At 38.2% G+C, this 19,035-nt stretch overlaps 1 protein-coding gene across 2 annotated transcripts in view; it reads left to right on the plus strand.

Moving 5' to 3' along the window:
- The window catches only part of LOC119692182 (homeobox protein invected), an 83,375-nt gene that overhangs the window by 27,007 nt on the left and 37,333 nt on the right, over window positions 1-19,035 (plus strand). For both annotated transcript variants that reach the window (XM_038111689.2, XM_038111683.2), the window contains exon 2: window positions 1,513-2,708. In XM_038111689.2, the coding sequence (XP_037967617.1) occupies window positions 1,535-2,708 (1,174 nt within the window). In that variant the 5' untranslated portion in view covers window positions 1,513-1,534. The remainder of the gene's footprint in view (window positions 1-1,512; window positions 2,709-19,035) is intronic.

A 19,035-nucleotide genomic window follows, 5' to 3' on the forward strand; every position in this document is an offset into this window, starting at 1 on the left:
TTGATATACCTAGGTACAGACTTTGTAATTTCTACGTTCATTTTGAATAAACCCTTTGGGTGTTACCACAAAAACTTAGACAGTATTTAACGGATGTTTATAGCTGTCAAACGCCTACAAAATCTGTCCAATTTCGTTTTAAACACTTGTTAAACAGTGTTTAAATTTTTTTGTGGTAGCACAGTTTGACCCTACATCAAAGTAGAGCACCTGCCCCGCCGCGGCGCCGGTAGTCGGCGTACAGCCGCGTACTTATTACGATACGATTCAGTTTAACTGATATACTTATATTGTACTGGACTGTAATAAACAATTGTACAGGGTGTTGCGATTTGAAGCTTAAACAATATTTAAAGTGATTCTGAATTGATAAGTCCAAAAAATTCAATGTCAAGTTTAATATCATCTGGTAATCTGAAAAAAAATCCTACAAATCTTTCAAAATTTGTCATTTGCCCTTATCAATTTGTTATCTGAGATAAAAGAATTGACTAAAAGCTAACCTGACTACGTTTAAAACACCCGATACTCAACACTCAAAATTTTTGAAAGGCTGATTTTGACAAAATATGCTTAAGAAAACTCGGGGTAACATGGCCGATCACCCTAAAAAAACGAAACGAAAATCAGTTGAGCAGTTACACAGACAGATACACACAGATACGTTACAACATATAACACCCCTCTTTTCGTCGGTATCATCTTGAAAGCCTCTGCCTACCCTGCAAGGGAGTACATTGGTACAAGGCGTGAGTGTGTGTTTTTTTTCATCTTGAAAGAATCCAAAGGAGGATAATGTTGGTCCTATAATCTTAGTTTTAGGCTTAGGTATACTGACCGATTTAAATGTTACACCCTGTATATATGAAGTATATGAACTGATATACAGAGTGTTAAAAAAAGCTAAGTAAGTGATGTAAACTGAAGAATAGTTAATAAAGGAGTCATTCTAAAGAATGTAATCAGTATAATAGGTTATTTATATATAGTGATTTAAAAAATATAGTTAGGTACTTAGACTTAGGTGTATTTCTTCGTCAGAAGTGTCATTCTATCCCGTAGAGCCGCTATAACAGACAGAGATAAGTACACGCAATGTGTACAAACTTATATCACCTTTAAAATGAAAACCGATTGATCTTGTATTCTGCGGTCGCGGCTGCGGTTAGTTTCAAGTAACGGAATCACACTCAACTATACAGAGTGTTGCAAAATTGGGATTGTCAGCTGCTACAGGGTGATTTTGGTGTGGTTTTCAAAAAAAAAAAATATAAAGTTTTACGCAATAGTTCTGAAGTCAGTTAAGATGACTGTTTCATATCCAGTGACTTTGCTAAACATAGTTTCCTGCAAAAAAAGTTCACGTTTTCAAGAGGCTATCAAACGGCTTATAATTATGCTACAAAAACCGTTCTAAGATAAACATGATTAAACCATGATAATATATTTTTATGTTAATACTAGATCATGTCTTCAAACAAAATTACTTAAACAAAATTTTCTTTCACACAGATGGCGTAGAAGAAAATTCAAGATGGCGGCGGTCTCCACCACGGTGCACCACGTGCAGCCAATCAAGACCTTAGAGCAGAGCGACGAAGAGCCATATTCCCCCAACACGCGAGACACCACCACACCCGACTACCAAGAAGACGAAAAGACCGAGGAAAGACCTCTCACCTCCTCTTTCTCCATACACAACGTCCTCAAGAAAGAAAGGGACAGCAATAGCCCAGACAATGTCTTTTCAACGGACAAGCTTCTCCAAAGCACTCCGAATTTCGACCAATCATCGCCCAGAAACTCCCAAGACAGTCTGAATAGTCCACGGTTTGACAACGAAGATCACAATTCAAATTCAGAATCTGTCAGAGCGGAAATCAGTGTAGACGATGACGTGTCATGCTGTAGCGATGATACTGTCTTGTCTGTTGGCAACGAAGCGCAACTTTCTTATAATTCGCCGTCTGAAAGCGCGAAATCCTTGCCAGCCAGCCCTGGAACTCCTCCTAACAACCTCACCTCGTTCAAACATATACAAACTCATTTGAACGCAATCTCACAGCTAAGTCAGAACATTAACATGAACCAGCCATTATTATTACGCCCCAACCCGATCTCACCTAACCCGCTTATGTTCTTAAACCAACCTCATTTGTTATTTCAAAACCCTCTCCTCGGCCAGGATGTGAAAGGAGGTCTGTTACCGAGCAGAATCCCGATCCCTAATCCGAATTTAAACTTAAGTCCACCTCCTTCGAACCCATTCGGGCAGTTGAACTTTTTGCGCAACCCGAAGACCCAAGAATTACGCAACAACCGAAACTTGGACGAAAACCGCCGCTACCAGCCGAAATCCCCAGAAAACGAGTCCCACTTAAACATCCTCAACCAAAGCTGTCTAAAATTCAGCATAGACAACATCCTAAAAGCGGATTTCGGGCGTCGAATAACGGATCCTTTGACGAAGCGGAAGAATTTCAAAAACCGAACGGAAGCGCCGAAGAGTTGTCCAAAGGAGGTCGCGAAAGAAGTTCCTTGTTCCGAGGCGCGGGTGCCGGATGTGAAGGGGGGTGCTATAGACTTGTCGAAGGTGGATGAAGGGGCCAGTAACCAAGGCAGTACCACCAGCAGTACCAGTGGCGATGGCCCCATGGTGTGGCCAGCCTGGGTCTACTGCACCCGCTACAGCGACCGACCTAGTTCTGGTAAGTTATTTTCTTTCCAGCCAGTGTTCTATGATCAAGGATTTACAAAAAAGAGGGCAGCGGCCTTAGAATAATATTTTTTTGTAAGTCGTTGTCTATGATGTTAATGTTGTGTGTAGGTACTTGTGTATGTGACTAATAGTATGATATGCAATATCTAGTTATTAACCCATAAATTGGAGCTTTTATTAATGTTTTTATTGGTTATTAATTATTTATTCAATATTTACGCTATCGTACCTACTACAAGACTACAACCTACCTAAAATTTGTGACCCAAAATCCAAATTATATACATAATAAAGAAAATGTTATACATACTTACTCTCATTAATATCTATAAAATTAATGGCAGAACCCTCAACCAAAACTTCTAGATAAATTATTCAAAGCCACTACAATGTTCACAATTTTATTCAAATGAATGTGTAAATAGAGGTTTTATCATTTCCAAACACACCCTTTCCCACCACACAACACACAACACACAGATAAAACCGCTTCGACCATTACTTTTATTTAATTCACAAACCGTATGCTCCCTGAGAGAAACAATTTGACATATGGATGGATTGAATTAAGAAAAAACCTTATCGAAAAAATCACTCGACACCCGAATATACTCTTAAACACCTACGTCACTGAACAGATTTTTCTACAGCAGAGAAAATTTAAATTCAAGATATAAAATCCAAGGCCGTTAAGTTCAAAATTGCTCAGCGATTTTTCGCGACTACCAATTCCAGATACGATGTTGTCATTGGGAAATAGACGTTAGTCTGTGGGATTAGAGTCTATTGGTCATTTGGTAGTCGACAGGGTGTAGGGTGTGCAAAACAAAGATAAAACAAATTTTATTCCACGTCATTAGTTCTGTACGGTTAAGTATTTTTATTGACTGAGGGCGCATTTTACACACTTCACTTGTGAGGGCGCTGACTTGTGTTTTTTTTTCTATTCCATTTTTAAATTCCTATCGGTTGTTGCTACAACGCATAGTCTATGGTGTTTGAATTTATAAATGGAAATTTTCCACCTCATTGGTCGTAGAGTTCCAGAGAAAACCTTCAATTGTATCTACCACCACTGACATATTAGCAATTAACAATCCATAAACAGCATTGCTTGCCTTTCAAACATCTGTCAGATCCATACAAGTTACGTCAGATTTTACAAACGAGCGACGCTGCTTAAGGATTGGTAAATGCCAGTGTTCGGTGGTGGTAACCCCACAGAGTTCTGATTGGTGCAAAGAGAAGCCAAGCATTACAGTTAGACTGCTAGCTAGTAATTAGGTTACCAAAGATTTTTGAAATATTTCGTTTTAATTGGTAGGCAAAGTCAACATTATATTTTATTTATATTTACCTCCCTAATTATCTGTGCTACCGCCCATTTTGGGTGTAATTTTGTAATTTTTTTTAAATAAAAAAATTCGGTAATTGGCTTAAAAAGTCAAATAGCTGAAATTTTTCACACCCCATTATTTTAATATAATTAGTAGTTAACAGTAAAAAAACTTAATAATAAATACAGATTTAGTTCCCCTGGCTGTCAGCGCCTTGGTATATAATTATCGCGCTGGTATCATTGAAAATCTGTGGTAGGTAATTACTTATAATTATACGGCAATTATATTTTAATTAGGTACAAGAGATATAATATAAGATGTTATGTACGAATGTACGTGTGTTATTCACACTTGCCAATTATTTATTTAGAAAAAAATATGTAGCACTGTTTTTTTTCACATGTGAGGTTTCGAATTACAATGTCATGTTAGGAGGACATCCTGTAGCTTAGTGTTGCTGAAAAATCAACTATATTTTAATACGAAACGATGGTCCCGGGTTCGACTCCCGGCTGGGGCAGATATTTGTTTAAACACAGATATTTGATCTCGGGTCTTGGATGTGCCCGTAAAATGGCAATAGGCCCGCCCCCTATTACATTGGGACTAACATAACACTCTGGCGAAAAGTGGGTGCAGCAATGCACCTCTGCCTACCCCGCAAGGGAGTACATTAGTACAAGGCGTGAGTGCGTGTTTTTTTTTTTAATACGAACTAGTGTCGCGCTTATGAAAAATGGCTAGCTAACGGAGAGGTAGAAATGAGAAAGCCAGGGTTCAGCTTGACACAAATTTATTTAAAGGTCAACGTGGGTTAGGCCTACACTACACGATCAGTCAGTTTTCAGTTGGCACGGATAGGGACTCCCCTGAGTCGAAGAGTATCGGCGTGGAATCCCGATAACGCGACCGGCGTGGAAGTCCTCTTCTCCAGTGGCCAGGTAGGTAGGCAGGCAGGTCACGTGGCCGTTGCGTGCGCGTGGCGTGTAGCTCGGCTGCGCGGCGTGGTCAGCAACACGAAGGTAGGGGGTTGCCGAACCAGCACGTAGAGGGCGAGCCGTAGAAGTAGGTAGAAGTTCCGTGCAGTCGGTAAATCGTACCGTGGACCCTGGAATAGATAGAAATCCAACGCATCAGTACACAGTTACCATCTAGGTTCCACATACCGTCATCAAAACCTACAGAAGAGCACCTAATCTAACTTGATTGAGGCGGCAGTGAAAACCAGAACGGAATACCTAACATTAATTAAAGAAAAAGTAGAAATTATTAAGAAAGGCCGAAAGCGGTACACTAGCTGCAGCATAATTTGGAATAAAACTACGTTAATGCATTTAGGCAAGCTAGCGTAATTAAAATAAAAGAAATATAAAAGCTGATGATGATGGAATGTCTAAAATAGTCTAGATGATAATGCGTAATTGCATGTCCGCCATCTTGGCTGCTATAAGTGCGCAGTTAGTAAGTAGTTACGTTAGCTAAGCGTAAGGCGTAAGCAGCGAATAAAATAAAATGGAAGCTAAGTTATACAAATCTATGAAATTAACACATTTAAAACACAATTTAATACGTAAGAAAGCTAGACAAATCTGTTCACAACTCACCCGAAAGTGGGGAAGATTCACACACTGAATTTAGACTTTAAGAATGAATAACTAATATAAGTTATTATATATTATGCAGCGATAAGACGTCCGTTCAGAGCGGAGCAAAGTGAAAATGCGCGCTGGTTAGAGAGACACGCACTCGGCGTCCCGCGGTCTGAGGTGGAATGGAAGGAGCGCTGGCCGCCGACCGCTGATGGCGGGGCAGGCGAGCCGGAGGATCGAGAGGGGATACGCATCTAGGCAGGTTCCAAAACAAAAGGGCCAGTGTTGTAGTTAGTGTCGATTTTAAGCGTTTATCGAAACGTCGATAGTAAGTATCGATAAGTTAGTACATATCGAATATGTAACTAAATAAATGTTTTATTTAGGTACGTAACTACTACTGTCTTACTAAATTAAATTTATATTAGGTAGGTATTTATGTCTAGAACATAAATAACGCTACACTAGATGGAGTGTCAGTGCAAAAGAAACGTCTCGACAAATAACTCCACACTTCTGCCACTGAGCTCTTATTTTGAATTAATTCAGTTAGATTTGTGATTTTATTCATTGGTATGTACAATGGTTGTCAGGAGCGGTGGTAGCTCAGTCGGGTAAGCGCCCGCTTCTCACGCCAGAGATGCGGGTCCGATCCCGGCGCTGACATGTACCAATGAGTTCTTTTAACTTAAGTACAATGTAAACCATCGCTCTTACGGTGAAGTAAAACATCGTGAGGAAACCTGCATATCTAGATCTAGCACATCTAGATATGTGAACCCACCAACCCGCAGTGGACCAGCGTGGTGGGGAAATGATCCAAGCTTAGGAAGGCAGTTTAGACCTTGGGGATATGCACAAAGGTTCCATTCGAGAGAGCCAGGTGCAGGTACTTACACCCCCACAGAGAATAAGAATAAGAATAAGAATGGTTGTCATTAGATTGAACTTAAACGGTTTGACAGTAAATGCCGAGAGTTTTTGCTTTGTTTTTGTATGTGATACACCAATGATTGGTGGGTATCAAACGCATCCATAGCAACGTAGCATTGCACATCTCTGGTGAAAAAGCACGTTTAGTAAAAAAAAACACACGCACTCACGCCTTGTACTAATGTACTCCCTTGCGGGGTAGGCAGAGGTGCATTGCTGCACCCACTTTTCGCCAGAGTGTTATGTTAGTCCCAATGTAATAGGGGGCGGGCCTATTGCCATTTTACGGGCACATCCAAGACCCGAGAACAAATATCTGTGTTTAAACAAATATCTGCCCCAGCCGGGAATCGAACCCGGGACCATCGGCTCAGTAGTCAGGGTCACTAACCACTACGCCATTCGGTCGTCCGTTTAGTATGCCTACCTATAGTAATTTTCGGGAAATCCTATACATGGTGGTGCAAAAGTGGTATAGTTATCTGAAAGGAGAGAGTAAAGTATGTCCATTCTATTCTATTCTGAACGGGTGAAGTTCCTGTACACGTGGCTCTCTCGAGTGGAATCTTTGTACATATAAATAAATAAATAAATATGTGGGGACATCTCACACATGGCCATCCGACCCCAAGCTAGGCAGAACCTGTGTTATGGGTGTCGGACAGCTGATATATCTACACAAATACATAGATAGATAGATACTAAATATAAATATCAACACCCAAGACCCGAGTACAAATATCTGTTTTTAAACAAATATCTGCCCCAGCCGGGAATCGAACCCGGGACCTTCGGCTCAGTAGTCAGGGTCACTAACCACTACGCCATTCGGTCGTCAAATCCCCCTTATTCAGCTCAACCAGCTCTAGGTAGGTCTAGTAAGGAGTTACTAAGGAGGTCATTCTTGTTACATACGTAGTACTCACTACTGTAATCCCCGAAGGGGTAGTGAGAGATGATTCGCACGCGAGTCATCCGCTTTTCGCCGTACATTTGTACTCACGACGACCGAATGGCGTAGTGGTTAGTGACCCTGACTACTGAGCCGATGGTCCCGGGTTCGATTCCCGGCTGGGGCAGATATTTGTTTAAACACAGATATTTGTTCTCGGGTCTTGGATGTGCCCGTAAAATGGCAATAGGCCCGCCCCCTATTACATTGGGGCTAACATAACACTCTGGCGAAAAGTGGGTGCAGCAATGCACCTCTGCCTACCCCGCAAGGGAGTACATTAGTACAAGGCGTGAGTGCGTGTCATCCGCTTTTCGCCGTACACTTGTACTCACGTGATAGGTCGAGACTTCGAGAGCCGTATCGCCGTTTTTAAATGAGTACGTACAAATATTGTAAAAAGCTCATCATAGCATAGGGTACACATCTAGATTTTTAAAATCAAGATGTGCAGGTATCCTCACGATGTATTTATTCCTTCACCGTTATTCTTGTTTCTTTTGCAAAGATTGAGACTCTATGACTCTATGGTATCGACTGATCGGTTACTATTCGATGTATATGTTCGATTTATTCATGCAACAGGCATGCGTTGACTCGGTACTCATGTCTTTATTAGATTTTAATGCAAATGTATGCGTGCAGTGGTATTTAGTATGTATTATTAAATCGGGCGTTGAATAGGCAACTATACAGGGTGTTGCAAAAAGGGTATACTAAGCCGAAACCTACATGTGCAGCATGTTTGGTTTTAGTGAACACTTTTTGAGTTGTAATACTCTACCTCTTTTTAACTTGTCTAATTATTTGATGAGCTCTTATTGTTACAGAGATAATAAATCTAGAGGGGGGACATTAATACTATCAGTTACTGGTAGACAGTGCGAGGATATACTGTTTTGTAAGAGTCTCTTTGAAACAGATATTTTCGAAGTCTGTGGGACAAGAGATACTCAAACTGATTTATGTACATGCTGCTTTTATCGTATACCTAGTGATAAGTTATTTGGTAAATTTATTGTTAAATTAGAGAAATTGTTAGACTACTTCTTCAACAAAAAGACTATCATAGTTGGTGACTTTAATGTGAATCTATTACTAAATAATCAATACAAACAAGAATTTTTGGCTTTATTGACATCTTATAATTTTAGACCCCTGATTGATGCAGTCACGTATATTAGAAATGAAAGTCAATCCTGTATTGATAACTTTTTAACTAATTTACCGGATGAGAACATAATTAAAATTGACGTTGATCATAATAATCTAGCCGATGGACATGCGGGTATATTCTGCACGGTACAAATGGAGAAGAGCAAAGGAAAAAATGGTAATGAACAAGTTATGTATAGAGAACAAAGGATTTTTAATCAAAAATCTAAACAAGCTTTTCGAGAACAACTGATGCAGCTTAACTGGAATGATATGAGTATCAATGTGTTTCTTAGTAAACTGAGTGAGACATTTCAAAATTGTTTCAAACTAGTTACAAAAAAAGTAAATATTAAACGTGATACAAGACTCAAATGGGCAACTAAAGGGGTTCGAATTGCTAGTAAGATGAAACGGTTCTTAAGTACTTGTAGTGCTTCGAATTGTAATGCTACTATCCTCAAATATAAAACATCCTACGTAAGAATTTTTCGAAGAGTTATTCGTAATCTTAAGAGAAACGCGGTACAGCATGAAATAGAAAAATCATCTAACTCTTCAAAGGCAATCTGGTCAGTGATAAATCGTCATAGAAACAAAGGTGTCCTGAAAATTAAACAGAAGCTCAAATTAAAGACAAATAATCTGATTACTGCTGACCCATTAAAGATTGTTAACGTTTTCTCAGAAAATTTTGATCATGGCAAAGACCTCGTAAATTCTGACACAAAGGTGGCATCTGATCTTTTGGGTAGTAATACTAAAAGAATAGAACACGACATTATTTTTAGAGACGTGAACGACATTGAAATTACGAAACTAGTACAGAAGATGCCTAATAAAAAATCTAGTGGGTATGATGAAATCCCAATTGAAATAATTAAGGAAAACCTTGATATATTGGCTTTGCCCCTTGCAACGTTTTTAAATAATTGTGTAGAAATCGGCCTATTTCCTGAACAATTAAAAATAGCAAAAATAATACCTACCTTCAAAAAGGGTGACAGGACTGACCCAAAAAAGTACCGACCAATTTCTCTACTAACTATTGTGTCTAAAATATTTGAAAAAATTATTAAAAGCAGGTTGCTTTTACACCTTAACAGCAATGATGTTTTGAGTCGTTGTCAGTTTGGTTATACTAAGGGTATAGGCACAACTGATGCTGCTGATCAATTAATAGATGATGTGGTTCAGAATCTCAATGATCGTAAGAAAGTAGCTGGGCTATTTTTAGACCTCAGCTCAGCTTTTGATACCGTTGATCATGATATATTATTAAATAAATTAGAATATTATGGAGTCCGGGCTAACATCTTGCTCTTACTAAGAAGCTATTTGCACAACAGAATCCAATTTGTAGAAATTAAAGAAAACGTTGATGGTGTAGAGAAATCTTTCCGTTCAAAGATGGTTAAGATAACTAGGGGTGTTCCCCAAGGGTCTATTTTGGGTCCGATTTTATTTATTTTATTCACAGATGACCTTATAAATTTTATCATAAATCTTATTCCAGACATTAAATTAGTAATATATGCGGACGACACTAATGCAATTTTATCATCAAATACTTTGAATGATCTTCAAGTACAAGTAAATACAGCATTATCTGCCTTCAATTCTTGGTTTACTTGTAACAATTTAAAACTAAACACAAGTAAGACAAATGTCATGCTATTCAAATCTACAGTACGGAACAATGAAACGTTGGACGTTTCAGTTGATGGAAACAAGGTAGTGACTGTAAGTGAAGTAAAATTCCTAGGTATACATATTGATAGTCTACTAAATTGGAAGCTTGAGCTTAACTCTATAGAATGTACCATCAGCTCTGCGTGTTTTGCTCTTAGAAGTCTGCGTGACGAGATAACTATTAAACAATTGAGAACTGTATATTTCGCACTGGTTGAATCTAGACTTCGTTATAGCATAAAGTTATGGGGTAATAGTTACGACTATAATTCGCATAAGGCTTTTGTTTGCCAGAAGAGAGCTATTCGTACTATAGTAAGAATACCTCAATGGGAATCATGCAGAGAACATTTTGTCGCTCTCGACATACTCACCGTTCCATGTCTTTATATATTCGTCTTGCTTACCGACTTAGCCAAAAATCTTCATAAATTTGAAGATGTGAACAATAAACTTGCCCGAAATGCATCGAGAAGAAAGGAAATAAAAAATGTTCATCCTGTCCCAATTTTGGAAATAGCAAAGCACACATCGAGGTATCAGTCAATTGTGCTGTACAACAAACTGCCAGTAGAGCTAAAGTTAATAGATAACAAAACTATTTTTAAAAACAAACTTAAGTCATTTTTGTTGAAGAAATGTTACTATTCCATTGATGAATACTTATCTAGATCTTAAGTTACAAATTACAAATTAATCTTATTGTATCTAAAGGACATTTATAATATAATTGATTTTATTGTATTTGACGAATTTTATTGTAATACATTTATTATTGTTAATTAATTATTTCGAAATGTGTTTATGCCTGTGTATTATTTTTCAATGTGTTTATGCCTGTTAATGATTTTAGTTATAAGAATTTTTCTACACAATGTATATTGTTTTGAAATGAATAAATATGAAATATGATATGTTATATCTAAGCCCGAAACTGAAATCAGAATTTGAAAATTCGCGAAAAAAAAAATATCATTTTCCATAGAAACTTTGTTGGTCACGTGACTTTTACTATGGAAAAAAAAAATTTTTTTTCGCGAATTTCCAAATTCTTATTTCAGTTTCGGGTTTAGATATAACATGCTGCACATGTAGGTTTCGGTTTAGTATACCAATTTTGCAACACCCTGTATATGTATAACTATACCTCATAGGATTCTGATAAATACACTCGAGAACAATGAAGAAGCACCAGTGACAATATGCCCCCAAATTACCCTTAAACTAAAATAATAGCTTTATGTAAGCGTCTGCAATATACAAAGTACAAAAATACAAAAACGTTTATTCATTTGGCAAAAAAATTTTGAGTAAACTAAGCTTGACCCCTTCTTTTAAGTACATAAGCACCTGTGCCAGAAGAGGTCATTCTTTCTAATATTGAAGTATACATATTAACAAAAACGTTATATTTTCATTATATAATAAATTATTTTGTTTTAAAAATTGGGGTAATTTGGAATCGATATTGTAAGTGGAACTTTTCCACTGCTCGCCATTATGTAGAAAAATCAATGATTTCAAAAGGAAGGATACGCCCGTCAGAACGTTTTGTCATAAGAAAATGGCACCCGCTCGCTGGCCCTAATTCATACAAATTATGACAGATTTATGAGATTTTAGGGCCAACGCGAGGGTGTCATTTTCTAGAACGGCTGGGCCTGTCCTTACGCTAGTAATATATAAGTCAATGAGAAAAATCTATTAAATGAAATAATAATTATGTTGGTAGTTGTTGTGTTACGTTTTTAACGATACGCATTTCTACCGATCGTCGCACAGAAAGTAACTTCCTACTACTCGTAGAAAGCAGAATAGGTATAAATAGGTTTTAAACATTAGACTATAAAACCAAATCCATTTCTTTCTTAGCAATAAAATCTGAATGTATATAAGTATTTTACGATTTACTCAGCTATAAAATTAAATTAGTTACCCAAACAAACGTGCTCCGCCATCTATTGTGAAAATCTTGAAAGAAATTCGTTTATTACTAACGAGACCTTTGATTAACCAAATTATAGTCATTTGTCAACGTAGCTGGACACTGGATCTCTCTCTGGTCGATTCATCCTAACTAATATTATAAATGCGAAAGTAACTGTGTCTGTCTGTTTGTCTGTCTGTCTGTTACTCTTTCACGGCAAAACTACTAAACGGATTTGAATGAAATTTGGTATACATATGGTCTAGACCCTGAGAAAGAACATAGGCTACTTTTTATCCCGGAATTCCCACGGGAAATTTTTTTAAGGATTCTGGCTAGTCTTATATAATTATGTTATTTTTAATTGTATGAAAGGAAAGGATTTTGTATGCGTGCTATGGGCCGTTGAGGGTTACGGGGGTAGTTAAAATATGCAGGGGGCACTCTATATTACGAAAAACTAAGTTTCGGAGTGCTGTTGAAGAGGTCGATCGTTCGTTTTCCGTTAGTATAAAGTAACCCTCAAGTCTCGACACTCTACTCAGTAGGTGTAATGTGTAATCAGGGTATTACAATATTACAATCCTCTTTATTTGCACCAAATTCAGAAACAATACAAAATAGAACTTAAAAATAAGTACAGTACAAAAGGCGGAATTATTGCTTATAGCAATCTCTACCAGAAAACTTTTGGGTTTGGTAAGTTGGTTTGAGTTTTGTAGCGTCCCTTTCACATGTCTGCAGCATAGCTACATCGCACATCTTCGGATTACGAAACGAGGAAACAATTATCGTATACATACATACATATGCTCACTGGTAAGCGGGCAAACCGACTGTCAGATATTTTCAAGCTGCCCGACTAGGCTTAACGACTGCTGCCGAAGAAGCAACCGGGACCCACGGCTTAACGTGCCGTCCGAAGCACGGAAGCGTCCAGAAAAGAATCACTTGAAATCAGTCACCCATCCAATGGCTGACCGTGCCAGTTGCTTAACCTCAGTGATCAGCATTGCGATTCTATAAAGCTAATTGTCAAAACTCGATTCTGAATCCAGAGTGAATTTTCGAATTGGCATTCTGTAATTTCCGTAGACACTTCGAATTTCGAGATTTTGACAAATAATGTATGAGATGACATATAATCATAATCATAACTGTTCGAAAGTGAAGTGAAAGGTGAAGGGAGAATGAAGATCGAAGTGAGATGTCTGATTTTACAGAATCGCAATGCAGTTACGATCACCGAAGCCAGCTCGACTACGGACGCTTCAAAACAATTATCGCCTATACAAAAATCTTCTACAAACCCGATATAAACGAGTTACAATCGCTAATCACGTATAATTACGCTAATGAATACATGCGTTTGCGCAGCCGCGGCTAGATCAAAGGGAGACGCCATCTTGAATTGTAATTTATTGGGAGAGATAATAAGTCTATTATGTGTGACAGTGCGCATTAATATTGTTAGCTAAATATGCGAAATAATTGCCCGTTATGTGGCGTTGATGTGTATTTATATTTATGTATGCTATATACCTAATATACCTGGCCTCTAGTACGGGTTTTGCAATTTACGTAAACGAATAAAGTTTTGGTTACCTTCTCCTATTATTATCAAACCTGTAAGTTCTAGACCGTCAGGTTTGATAGATTGTCGAAAACTATAAAAGTTTCCGTTTTCACGCATATAAAGGGGCGCCTCTAGCAGGAACTATCATGAAACTTTTGACAGATAATGTCAGGTGACAGAAGAAAACCAAAACTTTTTTCGTTTAAGTACGTAAATTGCAAAACCGGTACTAGAGGCCCTGTATAGTATGTAAATAAAATAAATAATAATAATGTGGGGACTTCTCACACACGGCCATCCGACACCAAGCTAGGCAGAACCTGTGTTATGGGTGTCGGACAGCTGATATATCTACACAAATACATAGATAGATACATACTAAATATAAATATCGACACCCAAGACCCGAGTACAAATAACTGTCTTTAAACAAATATCTGCCCCAGCCGGGAATCGAACCCGGGACCTTCGGCATAGCAACCACTACACCATTCAGCCGCCCATGTACTATGTACTATCGGGGAATTAAAAGTCCTCTCAAGGGGGTTTGATAGAGTACAACAATTTATATGAATGTACTTACATTTTTCCGTTTATAAAGTGGCTCCTCTAGTTAGCGAAAACTTATATGAAACATTTCACAGATAATTTGTAACACCTAGTGTGTCGAAAAAAAATTATTCTCTATAAGTAAATCAATATAATAGTTAAAAGTCACGTGATTAGGTAATAAAGGTTCTTTGGAATAGCAAATTCTTGTTTTCCTAACTATTATAATGTATACCTATTTCCGATTTTTGCAACATTCTGTATACCCATTATACTTAGTATCACTGTTACCACATAAAATTTCACCCTACTACTGAAAATCTATTTAGCCAGTCCAAACATTTTATGCGTGACATAAAATGTTTTGTTTGTCTTAAAGATAGTATTTATTTACCTTCTATTCTATTCTATTCTATTCTGTGTGGGGGTGTAAAGTACCTGCACCTGGCTCTCTCGAATGGAACCTTTGTGCATATCCCCAAGGTCTAAACTGCCTTCCTAAGCTTGGACCATTTTCCCACCACGCTGGTCCACTGCGGGTTGGTGGGTTCACATATCTAGATGTGCTAAAAATCTAGATATGCAGGTTTCCTCACGATGTTTTCCTTCACCGTAAGAGCGATGGTATACATTGTACTTAAATTCAGAAAAGAACTCATTGGTACATGTCAGCGCCGGGATTCGAACCCGCATCTCTGGCGTGAGAAGCGGGCGCTCACCCGACTGAGCTACCACCGCTCAATTTACCTTATCGCAACATAGATTTTTCACAATTACCTACAGAGTTACCTAGGTACCTAACTAAGCAACCACTTATATGGCAGGCACCATGTACCTAGTTAAGCTAAGCTAAGGTGTTAAAGTGGCTTTACGGTTTTTTACAGCCATATTTTTATTCATAAGTGTTATTGATGTTTGCCGATAGGTCGTTTAGACACGGTCAATTACACAACTACACAACCAACTATATAATCAAAAGTACCGACAAAAAATCTATTTAGAATTACCCAGTTTCTCACTTGTGTAAATGTACCTAAGCATGAACTTAAATTCTACTCAACGATAATTCAGCCAATCACGGCCCTGCTTACCATACTCTAGTTTTACTTAACTTTACGTGCTCAGGTGTGCAACTGACAGTAAATAATGCGTTTTATATTTAACCCTATTTCAGAATAATGAAAGTCGATATTATAATTTATAAGTTTTTCCTTTTAATTAGGAACCGTACTTTGGAATAACAAATAATAATGTAATGGCCAGACTCTGAAACAAACAGAATTGCTCAAAGAAACTTTAGATAGATAGATATAGATAGAATATTCTTTATTTGTACACCCACATAAATCACACGCTTTAGTTAGTTAGCCGAGTTAGCCCATACAAATTTGAATCTTTATTCACTGTTCGATTGGTTAAGAAAAACCTACTCTTGGCTCTCCGACTCCTTATTCCGAGGAACGGCTTTCCCGCGTGAAATTTCAATTCTGCCCGCGCTAAGTTTTCCAATTAAATGTCAGTCACACGTCACGCGCCGCGGCGGGGGAGGGCGGTGGAACGTTCTAATTTTAAAATTACAACTTACAACCGATTCCAAATTCGAAATTTGGAATTTTGCAGCGCTGCCGCTTTAAAATGACACCGCTCTTTTGGATAGGTGATATTGGTTGGATGAGGAAGGCCGAGGACAGATTGTGGTGCTGCTTGGTAGAGACCTGTGTTCTACGGTGGATGATTACCAACTGATCATCATCAGCCAATAATCATCCACTGCTGGACATACGCCCATCCCAAGGAGCGCCACAACACTCGGTCCTCGGCCTTCCTCATCCAACCACTACCCGCCACCCGCCTAAGGTCGTCAGTCCAGCGTGCAGGAGGGCGTCCTACGCTGCGTTTGCCTGTTCGTGGTCTCCACTCGAGAACTCGTCTACCCCAACGGTTATCGGTTCTTCGACAGATATGACCAGCCCAGCCTATGACAGCGATGTCGGTAACCTTAGTCCTCTGACGGATAACCTCATTTCTGATACGATCGATCAGAGAAACCCCAAGCATAGCACTCTCCATAGCACGCTGAGCGACTTTAAATCGGTGGACCAGTCCTACCTACCTACTGCTGATAACGAGACAATGTTTGCCAAGTTGCTGCTGTTTCTGATGAACGTATTTTTTTTACAAACTACTCTTTGTTTTAAAAGATTTTAAGTGAGCTTAGAACCGTTTACGTTTGCACTTTACAGACACACGAATCGTTCAATCATAGATTTCCTCTCCGACAATTAGGGACTAATTTGAAGGCGCCCTAATGCAACGAGACAGAGCCGTGGCTAGCACAGCACTTCGTCAGCTATAGGGTGACCCCAACAGTACCTACCTCACGCCCTCCTTTAAACAACTAACTTCGCAACTATTTTAATTGGCAACTTCTGAACGCGTTAATAACGGCGGCGTAACTGCTTATTTCAGCCCAGCTAAGGGGCCAGTCTAGCTTAGGAAACAAAACGAAAACTTTTTTGACGACCGGATGGCGCAGCGGTTAGCAACGCTGACTCTTGTGGCGAAGGTCCCGGGTTCGATTCTCGGCCGGGGCAGATATTGGTTTAAACACAGATATTTGTTCTCGGGTTTTGGATGTGCCCGTAATATGGCAATAGGCCCGCCCCCTATTACATTGGGACTATAACACTGGCGAAAAGTGGGTGCAGCAATGCACCCCTGCCTACCCCGCAAGGGAGTACCTCAGTACAAGGTGTGAGTGTTTATGAATAATAATAATAATAATTAACGAACACTTTTGAAGCTTGCTAACCACGACTCTATGTCGTTGTGTCAAACAAACCGATTGCTTGACAGCTCTCGTTCTTTAGTTGTTTGTTCCCTCTTGCTACTTGTAGATACCTTTAAACATGAGAAGTCTCTAGAGTAAGTGACTATTTTTTCAGTAATTTCCAAAAGTCGTATAGAACTGAAGTTGTTTAGAATGTAAACCACAATATTTCAGTATTTATCAGTAAGAAAGTTTATAAAATGTCATGAAATGTCTAAGACCTCTCTAGCTTTCAATGTATTGTATTGTATTGTATTTATTCAGTAACAATTTACATTGTATTTGAATGTAGCGCCTTATATTGCTCTATTGATCATTAAAATGGTGGATGTTTACGGTAAAAATTACATGTTCCAAGCATGGCTGTATGATTACATTCCATAGTCTCGCACGCGGCCTTATTAAAAAATAAAACCACGGTTTATCTTCTCTTTGATCAAAGCTTTACTTGAGCTTTACCTGTATATTGAGGTTTTATTGTTTGATAATATACATATTTAAGTTTGCTGCTTTTTATTTCCTAACTCTAATTAGGAATCGCTACTTTACAACAATAATAAGCGGGCCATACTTAACTACATTAATTAGTTTAAGTAATTATTTTTTCTTACTTGATTCTGACTTATACATGGTGTTGCAAAAAGGGTATACTTACTAGGCCGCGAATTTTGAAATTCTGATTTCAGTTTCGGGCTTAGATATAACATGCTGCACAAGTGCACATGCTGGATTCGGTTTAGTATATCCTTTTTGCAACACCATGTATAGCTTAGTAGGTAAGTCCTACTTAGCCTACTTAAAAAGTAAAGCAAAAAGAGAGAGCAAAACATTTAAGCATAATTACAGTTAATCAACTTAGTCCATTCCTGGCACGTCTGAGGAAGTAAAACAGAACCATTAGGCAAACTAAAACGACCATAGACAACATGTGAAGACGTTCCTCCGACGCCTCGGAATAATTACGTGCAAAATGGATGCCCTGGTCATTAAGGAAAGGCATTTTCTTAAGGTTAAGAAGGGGTTACTTGACTGATTACTCCAGTAATTATCGGAGAACTTATTGACTGAGTAACTCGTCGTTGTGCGGAGGCAAGATGGCGGCCTGTCAGTTTTGACAGTTGGTTTGCGCGCGATATTATTATTGCTCGTCACGACGAGGCTACGATAGGCACCTAATATTGCAAGTTCATAAGACATATTTCGTAAGTACCTGTAATAATAAAAAATTAAAAAAAAAATTAAAAAGTCTTTATTGACACCATACTTAAAATAAATCAAAAATGTAAGCTGAGAAACTTGAAAACATAAAATTTAAACATCTAAAACATAAAACAAAAATATTAAAACTTTTAAGAACTTAAAATTTGTACTTAACTTAAAAATTAAATAGTATTTAAAAAAATATATCAAAAAACTTAAGAATTTTGAGTAATTCACAGTTAACAGTTAACATAGTATCGGTACAATAGGTACATTAAGGTTAAAGTGGCTCAAAGTCATTGTTGTACTTTAAGAAATTCAAGTATTAAAAAGAAAATATATTACTTATTGCATAATTAATGAGTGAATTGAATAAAACAAACAACAATAATCTGTTTACCACTTCACGGTAATCACAGAAACATGTGTTAAGATAAACCCGCCACCCTCCTAGACCCTTCTCTTAAAACGGTACAGTGCGGGTCACGAAGTATGAACCACTGAGTCATATGCGATGTAAATGTACCCTTATTTTTTTATTTTTTTGGGGACAACTCACACACGGCCATCCGA

The sequence above is a fragment of the Plutella xylostella genome, chromosome 2, assembly GCF_932276165.1.
Source record: "Plutella xylostella chromosome 2, ilPluXylo3.1, whole genome shotgun sequence".
Taxonomy (NCBI): Eukaryota; Metazoa; Arthropoda; class Insecta; order Lepidoptera; family Plutellidae; genus Plutella; species Plutella xylostella.